At 39.0% G+C, this 15,019-nt stretch overlaps 1 protein-coding gene across 2 annotated transcripts in view; it reads left to right on the plus strand.

The window, feature by feature from the left end:
* Positions 1-3,758: 3,758 nt before the first annotated feature.
* The window catches only part of camsap1b (calmodulin regulated spectrin-associated protein 1b), a 29,790-nt gene continuing 18,529 nt past the window's right edge, over positions 3,759-15,019 (plus strand). For both annotated transcript variants that reach the window (XM_085367488.1, XM_085367487.1), the window contains exons 1-3: positions 3,759-4,159; positions 5,506-5,671; positions 11,710-11,972. In XM_085367488.1, the coding sequence (XP_085223614.1) occupies positions 5,506-5,671; positions 11,710-11,972 (429 nt within the window). In that variant the 5' untranslated portion in view covers positions 3,759-4,159. The remainder of the gene's footprint in view (positions 4,160-5,505; positions 5,672-11,709; positions 11,973-15,019) is intronic.

Genomic DNA, 15,019 nt, shown 5'->3' on the forward strand with positions numbered 1-15,019 from the left:
GTTTACCTGTATACAGTACATTAAATTTAGTTACATTTATAAATATTGCTGTATTTTATTTTATCTAATATTATATATAATATAATATATTTTATCTAATATTTGTTCATTTTCCAGAGGCGGTGGTTTACGACACCAACTGTCTACCATCTATAATCCAGTTTTGAGTTCCCTCCCCAGACGCCTTAACGCCCACTCACATCCTGGGCCATCTGACCTCAGGAAATCGCATGATAAGGTGGGGCCAGGTTTCACAATGAGCTCACCCGAAACCCTGGCGGATTGGGACCCACACCCGTTTTCACACCTTGGCTCATGTGATTAGAGGATCATCAGGGGGTCCTTTTGTCCCTCTTTGGGGGGAAACTCCCACTGGGTTTAAATCTGGGACTCCACCATTTGACCCTTAGAGCTGAAGAAGCTTCTCGGATGAGAGGTGAAACGTCTTCAAGCAACTTAAAGAAGTCCAGATGCTTTTCTTTGCAAGCTCCTTTGACTTGTTCATTTGCTTTTATCTCAGCCTATTTTTAATGTATTCACAATGAAAGTACAATAAAACTTTCTTTAAACCGACCAACTTATAAAATTATATATACAATTATTAAAATTAAAAGGTCGCCTATAGAACTTAGTTGCGTTATGGTGTATGGTAGCAGGACAGGACGCCACTCAGGGTTAACGCAGGGAGACAGAAAGCCGCCACTCTTACATTTATAATTTAGAGTTACGTGTACTGTATGCTTTTGGACACCTATCCATTTTATGGCAAACTGGTCAGGTATCCAGAAATGCACTCGAATCAAAACAGACAAAAACAGAACTATAGGTTATTTGATTTATGGTTCTTTTATTGGTGTTTTACAATTTGAATATTTTGACCATTTTTTGTATTTGTTCTTCAATTGGGCAATTAAATTTAGTTCAAATTTATTTATATAACTCCAAATTCGAAAAAAGTGTCTACAGTATTAAGGTAAAAAAAAACAAACAATTTGGCAATCTCCTATGAGCGACTAGGCGACGGTGGGAAAGAAAAACTCCTTTAACAGAAAGAAACCTCTGGCAGAGCCAGGCTCAGAGAGGGGCAGACATTTGCTGCAACTGTTTTGTATGTGAGGTGACACTTCTAAATTTTTCCAATTTGTTTACGAGTGAGGGGAGAGGGTAGCAGGAGATCGAGAGACAGTTTGGTCGTGCGACTGCAGTGATGTGGACACTGTACTGGTCCATCATGGTAAAAAGATAGCTGACTGTAAAAGCGAAGCTGTTGATTTATCAGTTGATATATGTCCCTACTCTCACCTATAGTCATGAGCTCTGGGCTTTGACCAAAAGAATGAGATCACGGATACAAGTGTGGGAAATAAGCTCTCTCTGAAGGGTGTCAGGTATCTCCCTTAGAGATAGGGTGAGGTGCTCGGCCATTCAGGATGGGCTCAGAGTAGAACTGCCACTCATCCAAAGGATGTGGTTTGAGCATCAGAGAAGAATACCTCTTGGGTGCCTCTTAGGTGAGGTGTTCTGGACTTGTCCCACTGGGACACACCCTGGGGCAGATGCAGAACATGCTGGAGAGATTATATCTCTCGGCTGGTCTGGGAACATCTTGGTCTTCCCTGAATCAGGTGGCTGGGGAGAGTGAAGTCTGGGCTGCTCTGCTTAGGCTACTGCCCCTGTGACCCTACCCCAGATAAGCAGAAGAATAATATTTTATATAATCATTCCAGAATTGTAACTGGCCTTTATTCCATTGATTTTTTTTATCTTTTGCATAAATCTTTCCAGGTTTTTCTAATCCAGTAATACATAGACTGGAGGATCATTCATGATGATCCATCTCCATCGCATTGGTAATTAATAGTTTAATCTGGGTTTCGTAATACGAAGATTGCTCTAGATGGTCAACATTCTAGTTTGTCTTTTTCTTCTTTGGGCATAATTGATATAACTGCTTTGCTCCATGAGGGGCCATTTTTTTAATCCTTTAGTTTTGTATTGAAGGCCAAAAACAAGCCTTAGCTCAGTTCAAACTGAGTTTTTCAGTTTTCTCAAACTCAGTTTGAAAAACCTCAAACCACTCAAAAGGAAAACCATCTGGGCCACCTGACTTGTTTGCTTTAAGCCTGGAGATGGCGCTGTTTAGCTGCAGCTGTAAATATTTGATTTTGTTGTTCAGTTATGGCAAATAAGTTGGCGTGAATTCAGGGACTTGCCAAATTGTGGCTCACTGTCTATGTGTGGTTGTTTTTTTTTTAATAGACAGTGTTATACAGTCTTTATTTTTGAGATTTCTTTTGCTAGTATTGTACCTGGTTTTGACCTTGATTCATAGAAACACTATGAATACTTTATTTTTGACATCAAGATTGAATTTTGCCTGCTCAGTTAAACGTTTCTTATCCCAGGAACATGTTAGCATGTTTTTCAGCAAGTTGTCTAAAAGAAATGTTCCGAACAAACACAGATCACAAACAACAGATAAGCATAAAAACAACATAATAAATAATAACAAAGAATAGAATTCATCCCACATTATGTAGAATATAAAAAAAACAACTAGCTGTTTATCTGCTGGAGAAAAGTTGCTTTTATACCAAGTTGTTCTTCACAGTAGACAGACCATTTAATAATTTGATGGAGTGAGTTTTTGTTCTTTACAGATAAATATCCAAACTATGTCGTCAGTGAAAGCAAGACAAAAATCAAACCATCACTGTTCTTTTCAGTATGGAAATAACATGACAGACACAGGGGCCCTTTTTAGCTCACAACTTCACAGTTTGCTTCAAAGTTCAGTTTGGAATCAATAATCAGAGATATTTATAACGGTGAATTCATTCCACTGTCTGACCCTTAATGGCTGTAACCTGTTGTTTATGAGTATGTGTTCTAAAATCAATCCTCATATCTTTTGTCTTAGATATGTTTCATCGAGAATTGGGCCATGACTGGTGTCTTTGTCCAGCAGCCAACTATTAATGTTCCTGCTTTGACACATATTTGTATACAGGATAAATACTAAGGGTAAAAGCACACATCCCTGTGGGCAGCCAATTGACAATCAAACTTGATTAGAAAGAATTGCATTTATCTGGACTCTTTGAGTCCTGCTAGACAAACAAACAAACAAAATCCCCCAAGACTCCAGCAAAATGTTTTTATTTGGGTTAAATTGTTCTAAAAGCTTTCTGATTAAAATATGAGGATGGATTGTGTTAAAAGCCAAAGAGAGCCAAAAAAGTACTTGAGCACGAGAATCCAGTTAGGTTCAACAAAGGTCACTGTGGGATCTTCTACTCCATTATGTGGCCTGTAATGCTGGCATGCAATCTTCAAATTCATATACCATCTTTCACCATTAGATGCCATCATTGGTCAAGACCGCAAGGACAAAACAGGACTAAAGTACAAAAGAAAAAATGTATACATATATTAACGCAAGTGCATGTTGAAATATTAGTTTTTAAGAGAAATTAAATTGACGTTCTTGTGGGTTAATTAAATAGACATATCAGAGAAAAAAATTGATTAACATTATTTAAACAGGTTCTTTAGGAAGTCGTGTTACAAAAATGCAGTGCGCATGAATCCAGTTAAAAATAAGATATTTTTAAAAAGTAATATTAATAGTAAAAAGCATCTGTGATGCAAGGCGGGATTTCAGTTTCCAGTATTACGAGTATAGTCTGGAAGCTAATCACGCATGCGCATTGTGCGCGTTTGGGAAGGCTGGGATAATAATTGCATTTCTATGGGCAGAGCGCGAAGACACTGCTGATCCTCGCTGCATTGCTCGAGCCCCAAACGTATGCTTATTTTTTATCTAACATGGAGGGTTTAACACTGAGGTAGATTTCCAGCCTTAAGACCCGCGTACGCTGTACTTTTTTACTGGTGAGCCTCCCGTTTTCTCCCTGTGTTGTTTCGGCCCAAAGTCTGCCGTGGAGCGGTTGTCACACAGGCCGCGGATCGGTTCTTGTTGTTGGGAGGGGACCACACTGACTCGCCTCCAAGCTAGCATTATTAGCTGGCTATAATGCGTCGCTGCCGCTGGTGTGTTTTCTATATAGCAGGCTCCTGTTTATTGAGACAGGTCCTTGGTTAACCGTTTACCCGACGGAACGAAAGTGTGACTTGGACTTACACCACACCTTTCAAGGTAATGTCTTGCCAGCTAGCTAACGTCATTCATGGGACCATTGAGTGGTCCTGCTGTACAGCACACACTAGCAAGCTAGCGGTTAGCTGGTGATAGTTAGCTGCTTTGCGTTTCATTGCATGGCCGCTTAGTAGACCACATGTTAAGAAAATCTTTACTGTTTCAGCTAACGGTTGATCCCGTTAATAACGTTATCGTAACGTTAGCCTGCTAACGTATTAAAGTATGTTAACATTAGTTATGGCCTTGCAGCGTTTACAGTACTGTTGTGGGCCGTTAATGTAAATGAAATTGTTACAGGTTTGTTTATTATTATTATTATTAATATTTTTACAGGTAATGCGATAACTTAAACTCATGACCAAAGAGAACTTTAGATTTCTGACAAACGGAAAAAATCCGTTAGAACTCATGTGTGATAAGCAGGTGTGCACTAGTTTTCTGTCAAAACCATACTAAATTTAGTCAGTATCCTTCTATTAACCTATTAATGTAATTAGTATTGCCTTTTAGGCTGTTGACAGGATAAGACAGTCAGAACCTGTCGAACCGTTGTCCAAGTAAAAGGTGAACACCTATATGACAAAGAAGTTAAAAGTGAAACTGCTGTGATTTTGATCTAACTAATCAGAAAACACAAGTCTGCTTGGCTGACTGACATTGATAATTTGTAAGTTTGTATTTGAGGTGGAATACATTTTGTCTAAAGTTGGCAACTGCTACTAGAGTTGTGTTGCACAGTGTAGACGTGAGTATCAAATTTCTAAACTATGACAAAGATTGATCACATTCCTTTTGTCTACATGTACTTGTTGCAAGTAAACTTACTGTGATCACAAAGGTTAAACCAACATCATATCCTTTGCTTTGCAGTTGTGCAATAGTACAGTCAACTGTCTGCTTGTCAAAATGTACATAATGATCATAAAGATTCATTCTTGCAGTCACCATGACTTCAGTTCAAGGTGATTTAAGAAATAGTTGCTGCTTGGAAATCTCAAGTCTATTGTCTACTGTTTGACATCATGAGTGACTGCGAAATGCCTCTTTGACACTTGTGTCTCAATGACCACATGTAATTCTAATGGGTCACTAAAGGAAGGAAATAAAAAAACAACATATTCTGTTGATAAGCAACAAACATTGTAGTCAGTGAGATTTCAGTTAAATATGTATCAGAAAATCACTTATGAGTCATTTTAAAGGAATTTGTCACTTGGCAAATCATGCCTGGCTAATATCATATTATTTGGCATTGGCTCTTACTCAGCATAATGTCCTGTATAATTTTATCTTTAACAATGTGCTTTTTTTTTTGTTGTTTTTTTTGTTTTTTTTGGTTAAAGATGGATGTTGATTTGTGTGCTGGCGGGGACAGTACTAAGAGAACAGTAGAACTGGCCGGGGTTGCAGAAGGCACAATGGACGTTGTACCTTTGGAGATGTATGACTCCGCCAGAGCAAAAATAGCAGCCAACCTACGGTGGCTGTTTGCCAAAGCCTACGGTATTGGTAAGTAATTTTACTTGCATTCATGCTACACAAATGTCATGTCTCACAGTTACTTCAGATGTTGTTGTTGGCACATTGTGTTTACTGCTCTCTACAGTGATAGTCAGCAGATTGTGTTGCGCTCCAGCAGCGAAACTTTGACAGCAAAAACCCAAGAGGAAGAAATACTTGTGTCTGTGCTCTTGAGCCAAAACTGTTTCCCCCCCATGGCACTTGGCAACCGAACTCCCATACTGACTCACCAGATCCTTCCATTCTTGTAGGGCGGCCAGTGAGAATGAGCCCAAATCGGCCTGAGTGACAGGCACTAAGGATTAGGCTATATCTGTTTGACTGTAGTCAGAGCATGGAAAATACTGATCTGCACTGCCAGTCACTCGCACTGCCTGTTGAGATTGTATCGACATTAGTAACTTTGTCAGATAGGGGCAGGTTTTCCTGCTTTGTCTGTGGTTGCTTTTTCCAAGAGTGGAATACATTTTAAGGGTGAAATGAGTTATGTGAAATTTAAGGTAAGCATTTTAGGATCTGTTTTAGTGAAGTTGTGGAACTAGGACCCTTTTAAAAAAGTCCTACTGTTTACCTTTAGTACAGTTGATATCCTTTCACGATATGTGCATATTTTATGTTAGGTGGCAAAAGGAATTATGGAGACATTGTTATATAAAATCTTCTGCAATTTATTTCACAAAGACTACATTTGAGTCAACCACTGTCTGCTGAGCTTTGATACATAACTGTTGCATGTGCACCGCACTGTTCTGACGATATTGTAAACAATTGAATTGCAGCTGCTCTTCTGTGCTAAAGTTCTCCGTCAAACATACTTTTCTGCAATATGTTTTGTATAGAAAAAAGTTTTCATGTTGGAGCTAAGGGTGGGTGATACAATCTCTAAATTATATTACGATGTTTCAAAGAAATTGCAGTGATGATATTTATGATACAAAATAAAAATACTGAACATTTTATCTAAAATTGTAACTTGCAGACAGTAGAATTTGTTGGTGCAAACAAAACAAAGGACATTTTCCATCCCTTTTTTTCCCCAATGAACTACTGTCATTAATGACAGACTACCTAATTAGACCTGTGAATCTGTTACCTCAAGATTCCAACAGCAGCAGCACCAGTATTATAGAGATCAATAGTTGTGACACAGCCTATGTAAAATGTGATCACAAATGTAGTGTAGGTAGCATTTTTCCTGGAAACCTTAAGTAAAAGTAGAACATACTGCTTAACACTTAAGTATAACAATAACTTAACTGGTTTAATCTTGTAATTCTTTAGGAGCCTGCAAAAATATTTTCACATAATAATTAAACTGAAAAATGCTTGGATGTTATGTCTTGGGTTGAGCTTTGTAATCCCACTTTTACCACTATTTGGATTGGCATCATGTCCTTGGCCGCTCGTTATGTAACCGTGTCAGTAATTGAGTGATTTCAAGCCACCATTTTGCTCTTCCTGTCATATGGAGCAAAACTAGCAAGCGCTCCAGTAATACGTAGTTGTGTGATTTGTTTACGTTTTGGTTGCAACTGATGACTGGTCACGTGCCTTCCTAGCTCGGTTGTACTTGACAGTTTTTTTTTGTTTGTTTTTTTTCTCCTCCCCACAAGTAGTAAAACAAGTTTCTTGCATATTTCGCATAGTGTTGTGCTTGGGGTTAAAGGTTGTTGATGTAGCTTAGTCTGTAGGTACTAAATTGTCAAGCCTGACACACTGGTCTGGCTGTCTAACATGTCTGGATTGTCTTGTTTTGCATGCTAGGGAATGTGCACGCAAGAGATTCCTATGCCGTTGATATTAAAATATGACACTTTTATATCATGGAAAATCTATGCCACATTAACTTGGTGGGTATGATGTGAAATCCCTTAAGTTAAGTGAGAGCTCACCAATATATGAATTTACAGGAGAGAGTTACAGAAATGCTATGGAACCCTTTTAGTAAGAGATGACTTTAAGGTAAACTGGACCCACTGGTTGCAGTGGGGATATCTACACTTTACACTTACATGAGTTGCTCATACATGATTTTGTGCTTCTACTAATGCTTGAGGAAGTTTGGAAATGTGGTGACTTTCATGCAGTCTATGCACCACATTGCTTGGTGACTCTACTTTGTATCAGTGTTTAATCTAAGCATGCAGCCCACTTTTTATCAGAAATCTTTTAACGGCTCAACGGTTAAATGTGAATGCTCCAGTAGTTGGGTCTCTTGTGGGGAAAAAAAAGTGTTGCATTGAAACCTTTGTTGGAAACCTGTCCTGTAGACAGACAAACACACGTCATGAAACATTACAGTCATGTTGTCCAGTTTTTCTATTTTCTTACTTAACTCCAGTAAATCCAAGGAGAAACTATAATATGTGAATGTTGCCTTAATTTCTCTCAAAGAAGCTTTATTGGATTGGTAAAAGTTTTACCAACAGAAATGATTTTCACTTTTTGGTGCTTGGTTAGTCACCAGTGCCTGACAGCATTTCACAAGTTGGTTCACTAAAGACATCTTTGAAGGACTGCTAGTTACCTTTTTTTATGTGCTGCAGGGTGTTTCCTTATCATAGTGGTTGAAGTTGGTTATATATAATATAAACCTCAGCTATCTGATTCATAAATCCCTCCATTCACTGCTTTGTGTGTGTGTGCTGGCTCAGTTTAGTCTCTGACCATTATTTCAGAGGCTTATTACAAGCTTTCCTTTGTATTTTGTGGTCTCTTTATATTTGTGGTCATTACTCAGATTTCCTAATGCCAGTGGTGCATTCATTCTAAACAAATGACAGCAAGATTGGATTCAAAGGTAATCTGGGTTATGGATGGAAAACTATTGTCTCCATTGCCTGTTTTTTAAGGCCAGCATTTTGCTCTAAAGCCCTCTTTGTTTAAGGTTCATTACTAAGGCTCATACTTTTGTCTGAGTTCATATCAAGGCTTGTAGGAGTCTGCTCTGTCATTTCGCTGTCTGTCATCATAGGCCTTGGCTAACGATGCAGTCTGAAAGATGGTGCTTAAAAGCCACTTCCTAAGGACAAAAATGATGCACCACACACAAACTTGGGTGGAGATCCTTTTCTGTTACAATGGAAAGTGTAAAGCAGCCCAGTGCTTTGGTGGCCCAGAAGGAGGGAACTCTCAGCTGCAGTCACAATTGCCTTTTCCCATGGGGACTCAATAAATTAGGGCCATTTTATTTTCACCCTATGGCTCATCTGGTCTTTGCTACAGTGTACTCTTGTTTGCTTGGCTTGTTCACTGGCTGACGGAGAGAAACAGCCTAAAGAGCTGTGATGTAATTTCATTGTAAAGAGTATAACAATCTTTGGATGTTGGGGTCATCTAGTTTTCATCTAGTTTGTTTTCACCTGTCTGGTTCCCCTCCTCCTTGCACAAGGTTGTATTTGTCAATATGGTCTCCTGTCCTTACTACCCTCTATGTTTGCCACAGCTGCTGGCAACATGCGTGTCAGACAGCCAGACACAACACCAGCGAGGGTTAGAACTTGTGATGGCTGCATGCACAGTACTGGTTCTTGCCCATGTTTGCTTGTGCTGACCATGGTATAGTCCTGGTCCTGGTTGGCTGACTTTGCTGGGTCTTGTTGCCAGGCCAGGTTCTCCAGCTCCACCCCATCCCAGTTAGTAAATTTGTCAGCCTGGCTCTGGGTAATAGGAACACAGGGGGGCAGCTGCCACATGACATCAGTGTCTGTTGAATGTATTCAAACGTGAAGACTCGCCCTGACCAGACCCTTTTGTTTTCACACACAGTTACTCCAATGTTACTGTTTGTTTATATACTCAAACACTGCTCTTTAGGAATGATCAAAACTGCTGGGTGTTTGGTGTAATAGATTATTGTTGTGCAATGACGTCTTCATTTCTTATGGGGGTTGGCAGCATGTTGGCCTGTGTTTCAGTGATGCATGCAGAATACCGATTACAGGATCGATATGATCTGAGCAGCTACTGAAATAAGGGCGGGATGGCAAATATATTAAATCTGCGATTTTAAATGTAATACTTCTTTGCAGTTTATTTTTACACAACAACAAATGTTCATCATGTTCTGGGCAGGATACCAGATATGTAAACTACTATATTAGTGGACAAATACAGCAGCTATTGTTGTTTTTTCTTTCAAGTGCCTTATATCACTATATCATAGCCCTGATGAACTTATACCACCTTCTTACTCATTGTTATAGTTGTATGAATCAAATAGATGACTACAAGACAACAGGTAACAGCTCACAACTAATGTTCAACTAACAGGACAAACATTGTGGCACAAACTGTTTTATTTTTAAAATTATACCATTGAACAGCATGCTGAAAAATGTTAGCTAGGAAGGGGCCAAGAACAGAGAGGAAATTCACCAACATAACTTGCGATTGCTGTTTAGCTTCTTTAGCTTTATTTCTATTGCTTCTGATTGGTCTGACTGGAGCTCAGGTAACTAGCAGGGCCGGTGGGTCTTTTTACCTAGAGACAAAATGATTTTTTCTAGGTTTGGGACAAAAAGTTCAAAATAGGTTTTAAAGCTGCATTTCCCACTTCCCTGTGATACAAGTTTTTGGTCATATTTCTACATTATCAGATTTGATGCATGAGAACAAAAGCTCCTAATTACTTCATAAGTTTCATCACCAAATGACAAGACGGTGAGAGGTTGTGTGAAGTCAGGGTGTGTGCTCAGGGAGGGGCAGAAACAAATTTAACATCACAAGAGAGGAGAGTAGAAAAGAAATATTTTGCATTTGGATGCAATTTAGGAACCCCCAACCTGTGATGTTAAGTAAAATAATCAAGTCCTCATTATAATTAAAATTTCCTCAAGTCTGTAGGGGTTCTTTTTTGGAATCAGTATTCAGGCACACATTTTTTACAGTCAATATAGTAATAAATTAGTCATTTATATTGGTTATCTCCGCAAAAATTCCCTTATTCTTGACCATTGGAAAAGAAATTGGAAAAGAAAGCCTGCATCTGATGTTTTCTAAACTTACAGCTTTATACATGATAAGTCTATTGTGTCGATTGTTTATTAAGGAATTATTTTTTCCTTAAAATTTTATTGAATTTACATTCTTCTCAAAGGCTCTGTACATATGTACCATGCCTGCTTTTACAGTTCATCTTTTGCGCTTGGTACTTCATCATCCACTAAACCAGTTGCAGGAAGCTATCCACCATCCAGTTTTTGTGAATAGGAGATTGCTGACGAGTGGCTCCCTTTATCCTGTCAGTCAGTGCAGAGGCTAAGAACACCACACACACACACACACACACACACACACACACACACACACACACACACACACACACACACACACACACAGCTCATGCCGTATTACTGGGGCTCAGACAGCGTTAAGAACAGATTTTACAGAACAGGGTCATTTCAATCATGTCCCTGTTCTGTTTTGAATTTGGACAGGTTTGCACATGCCTTTACACCCATTTTATTCCTGTGTCTGGTTTACCTTACAGTAAAAATGTAGTTTGTGCATGCCTCGAGAGAGCCGCTTTGTCTCATGCCCATATATGGCTGTGGTTTCTGTTTTTGAGAATGACTTCATATTCAAAGCAACAGAATTGTCTCTGTAGGTCAACTGGGTTTTTTTGTGGGTTTCGGGGGGGGGGGGGGGGAAGGTCCACAGTGTCACCTGAGAAGTCTCACTGAGGTCTTGGCTTATCAAGGATCTGTTTCCCTGATACGCTCCTGAGGAAATGCTTTGTAACTTGCAATTACAAAAGTTCATGTTTGCTACAAGTAAACTAATAGTGGTATGGAACAAATATTACATGGAAAGCACTGGGCTTTGTCACATTACTGTAGCCTGTAGATGAGGCAGTCAGAGCTGTGGCTGCTTTTTTATGTAGTATTTTGTATGTTATCTTAACCAGCTTTTGTATGTCTTCAGTCCATGTATAGTTTGATCTAGTGTTAACCTCACATACTGCTTCAGGATGTTTCCTGTATTTTGGGCACTGACTTCCCCCTCAAACACTCTCTCCATTGCAGACCATATTCCAGAGGACTTAAGGGACCCGTTCTATACAGACCAGTATGACCAGGAACACATCAAGCCACCTGTCATTCGTCTGCTGCTGTCCTGTGAGCTTTACTGCCGTGTGTGTGCCCTCATCCTCAAAACTGAGCAGGCAGTGTCTCTTCAGTCCCACATGTCTGTCATCCAAGCTCTGTCCAGGAAGGGCATTTATGTGGTGGAGAGCGATGACACACCCGTTACAGAGGGGGACCTGGCCTGTATGCCGATCAAAATGGTGAGTGCAAAATCCTCTCAAATTTTGCAGTATTTTGTGGCAATAACACCTAATATTGTCACCTGCCTGTCTAGTGAGTCTCCTGTCCAGTCGATGGACAGTTAGTAGTACTGGTTCTGCTTTGACACATGGTAAACTGGTGTAGCAGTACGTAAGGAAGGCCTCCACCTGCTGCATGTTCTTGTTAGATTGGCCCTCCACCTTGTGGTAGATCTCCAAAGCCTAAAGTAAACTATCTTCTCTCCTGAAAGCCAGTAAGGAAACACGAAATTGGAAGGGCAGGGGCTAGCAGGTTAGTGATGAATGAATTTGTGGAAAAATAAGTTTGGGAGCTGATTTGTTATTTTCACATGTAGCTGCTGCTTGGGTTTGAAATTAAAACGTACTATAATACTGGTATGTTAATGCTTTTATTGATCAGCTGACACATGCAGTCTCATATAGGCCGTGAAACTGTAATAGCAATTACAAAGTGTATCTCAGCAGCACAGATTGTCTATCAGGGGATGAGCTCTTCCTGCTTCAGATGCATTATCTTTCTTCAGTGAAGTCAGTGAAAGTTAGTAGTCCGTTTATTATTATCCAGCAATACCAGCAAACCTAAAAACATCTGTCAGTGCACATAAAACCAAAAACATTTGCAGATTCTTTACATTATCCACTTTGTAAAGAGTTTTAAGCATGCTTTGCTTTTAGTACAGTGTCCAGAATATTTGAATATTTCCTGCATCATATCTATTCAAATGGATAAGTGACATTTGACTGCTGGCATGCAAGGTGTGTATGGGGTTACCGTGAAAGGTGTGGGTGTGATTTTTTTTTTTTTTTTTTTTTTTTTTTTTTTTCCCCCCCTTCATTGTGCAAAGGTGTTGTTGTCCTTAATCTGTCTTGAAAGAGTTTAGCCACAGTTAATTTAATTAACACAAACACTTATTTCATACTATATATGCTTTTGTAATGAGTCTTTTTCCACTACTCACAGGTTACTCATATCTTTACTAACAGTTTGCTCTTTTTACACAAGTTAAAAGATAAACATCATTGTGATGTTAAAAGATGATACCACAGTATCAGATAAACCACCGTGTGTTTTTTATGTAAATACAACAGGAGGCAGAGGTTAGTTGTCAGTAATTATTATTACTGATGAGCTTACTCTTTTCTACTGGTTGTTATTGATAACACTGTAGATATTTTGGTTACTAAATCTGAAAGAAGTTGGTTATTTTAGAATTATCCAAAAGCAGAGTTGGGTATAATCAAATTAATAATTTGGCCAAATCCCGCAACAGTGTCAGACACTGCAATTTTAATCACAGTTTAATTGGCACTCCTGCACAGTGTAATCCTGCAACTCTTTGGTCATTGAATTGGCCACTAGTTTAACACAAAGGTCCCCATTCACTTCTTAACTGACAATACGTATAAATATGTTTATTTAAATAATATGGCTACAACTTGTGTTGATAAAAGCAGAGTGAAGCAGCACCAGTTTAAACATTTTCAAATATGAAATTCCACCATTGGTATAAATGAATAATTTGCACTGGTTACATTGTTTTGTTTTTTAATTTTATTTGAATCATTCTAAAGTATACCTGGAAATATAAAAGTTAGAGATAATTCTGGTCTTTGAAACAGAAATTGACATTAGGTAATCTTTGTCAATAACCAACACTAACTGATGCAGTTATCTCATATTCAGTAAATTTGTGGCCTTGTGTATGTTCAGTGTCGAGGTTAAACATCAGCTTTGATTAACGTATTTTTAATGCGCTGCTTTTTTAGTGGCCTCTAAACACTTTATATATTCTCTGAGGAAGAAATGTATTCCTTACATGCAAACTTTTGAGGTAGGCCTTTCTAATACCTCTGAATGAAGCATGCTGTAAAATTTGTAATGTATTTGTTTGCTGAGAGGTCATTTGACTCTTACTCCATACACAAATCCTAAATTAGAAAGCCTGGGTTAACAGGTAAAGTCAATGACCTCTACTGCGATACTCGTTATCTAGGAAAGCAGTTTTAGGTTTTGGTGATCCAGCTAACACAAAAAAGCCTGGCTATGGTGAATTTGATTTGTAGTACATCCCTTTGACACATATTTTAACAAGTAAACTTTAATTAAATGTACATAAATCAAACATAATGTGTGATAGCTCAAGTTGACGTGAGCAACTAAGGAGTAAGAGAGATGCACTATGATTTTTTTATTTTTTATTCATTTTTTGCATTTGAATGGCAGTCCCTGTTCTCAGTGTCTAACATAAAGTGTTATTGGTCAGTTTTCCAATCACTGCTGCAATCATATGCAAAAGCAACATACTTTTAAAATGACTCTCCGCTGGATCATTAAAAATAGAAATCCTGCTAAATAAACTGATCTCTGTGCTCCCTCAGAGTGGGGGGCATTAGCATTAAGAGGTTTGCTCTTGTGTTAATACCTTGTTGAAATGAATTTATTGTGTCTGGTATTTTTCTCACCTTCATTTTCATCCATCTGTTGGAAAAGCTCCCTAAACGCTCAGTTTAAATGCTTATCCAGCCTAGCTGTCCTCCCTTTCTCAAGCTTTCTACTTAGCAAAATGGTAAAGATGTTGGTGACTGGGTACTTGCCCTGTTGACCCATTTAGTTGTCTTGAGGCAAGTGTAATCCTTGTAAGATTTTCACAGATCACCTCATAATGAGGTTAAATGCCCTCTGCATTTATTCCACATCTGCACAGCTTGAGTCACCATGGCAGATCCGTGTGAATGAATGCAGAACCCTTGGTGATGAAATACGATGTATCACACTTTAACTAAGAGCACTTCACACAGGATAGGATGAACACCAACAGCCTCATTTGCTCTTAGACATCTCCCTGCTTCCTACCCCTTTGTTACCATGGAAACCAGCAGTGGTGTAGAGCAGGCCTTTCCTCTGCAGGCTGGCTCCGAAGTGATGTACGTCTGCTTTTCCTCCCAGCAGTCTGATACAATAATCCAGGCAGGCCGGTATGTAAGCGGCCAGACACAAAGCCAAGTGAGGATGTCAGAAAATCCTG

Source organism: Diplotaxodon limnothrissa, linkage group LG12 (assembly GCF_057381915.1).
Source record: "Diplotaxodon limnothrissa isolate DT_005_m linkage group LG12, D_limnothrissa_male_GT1.1, whole genome shotgun sequence".
NCBI lineage: Eukaryota > Metazoa > Chordata > Actinopteri > Cichliformes > Cichlidae > Diplotaxodon > Diplotaxodon limnothrissa.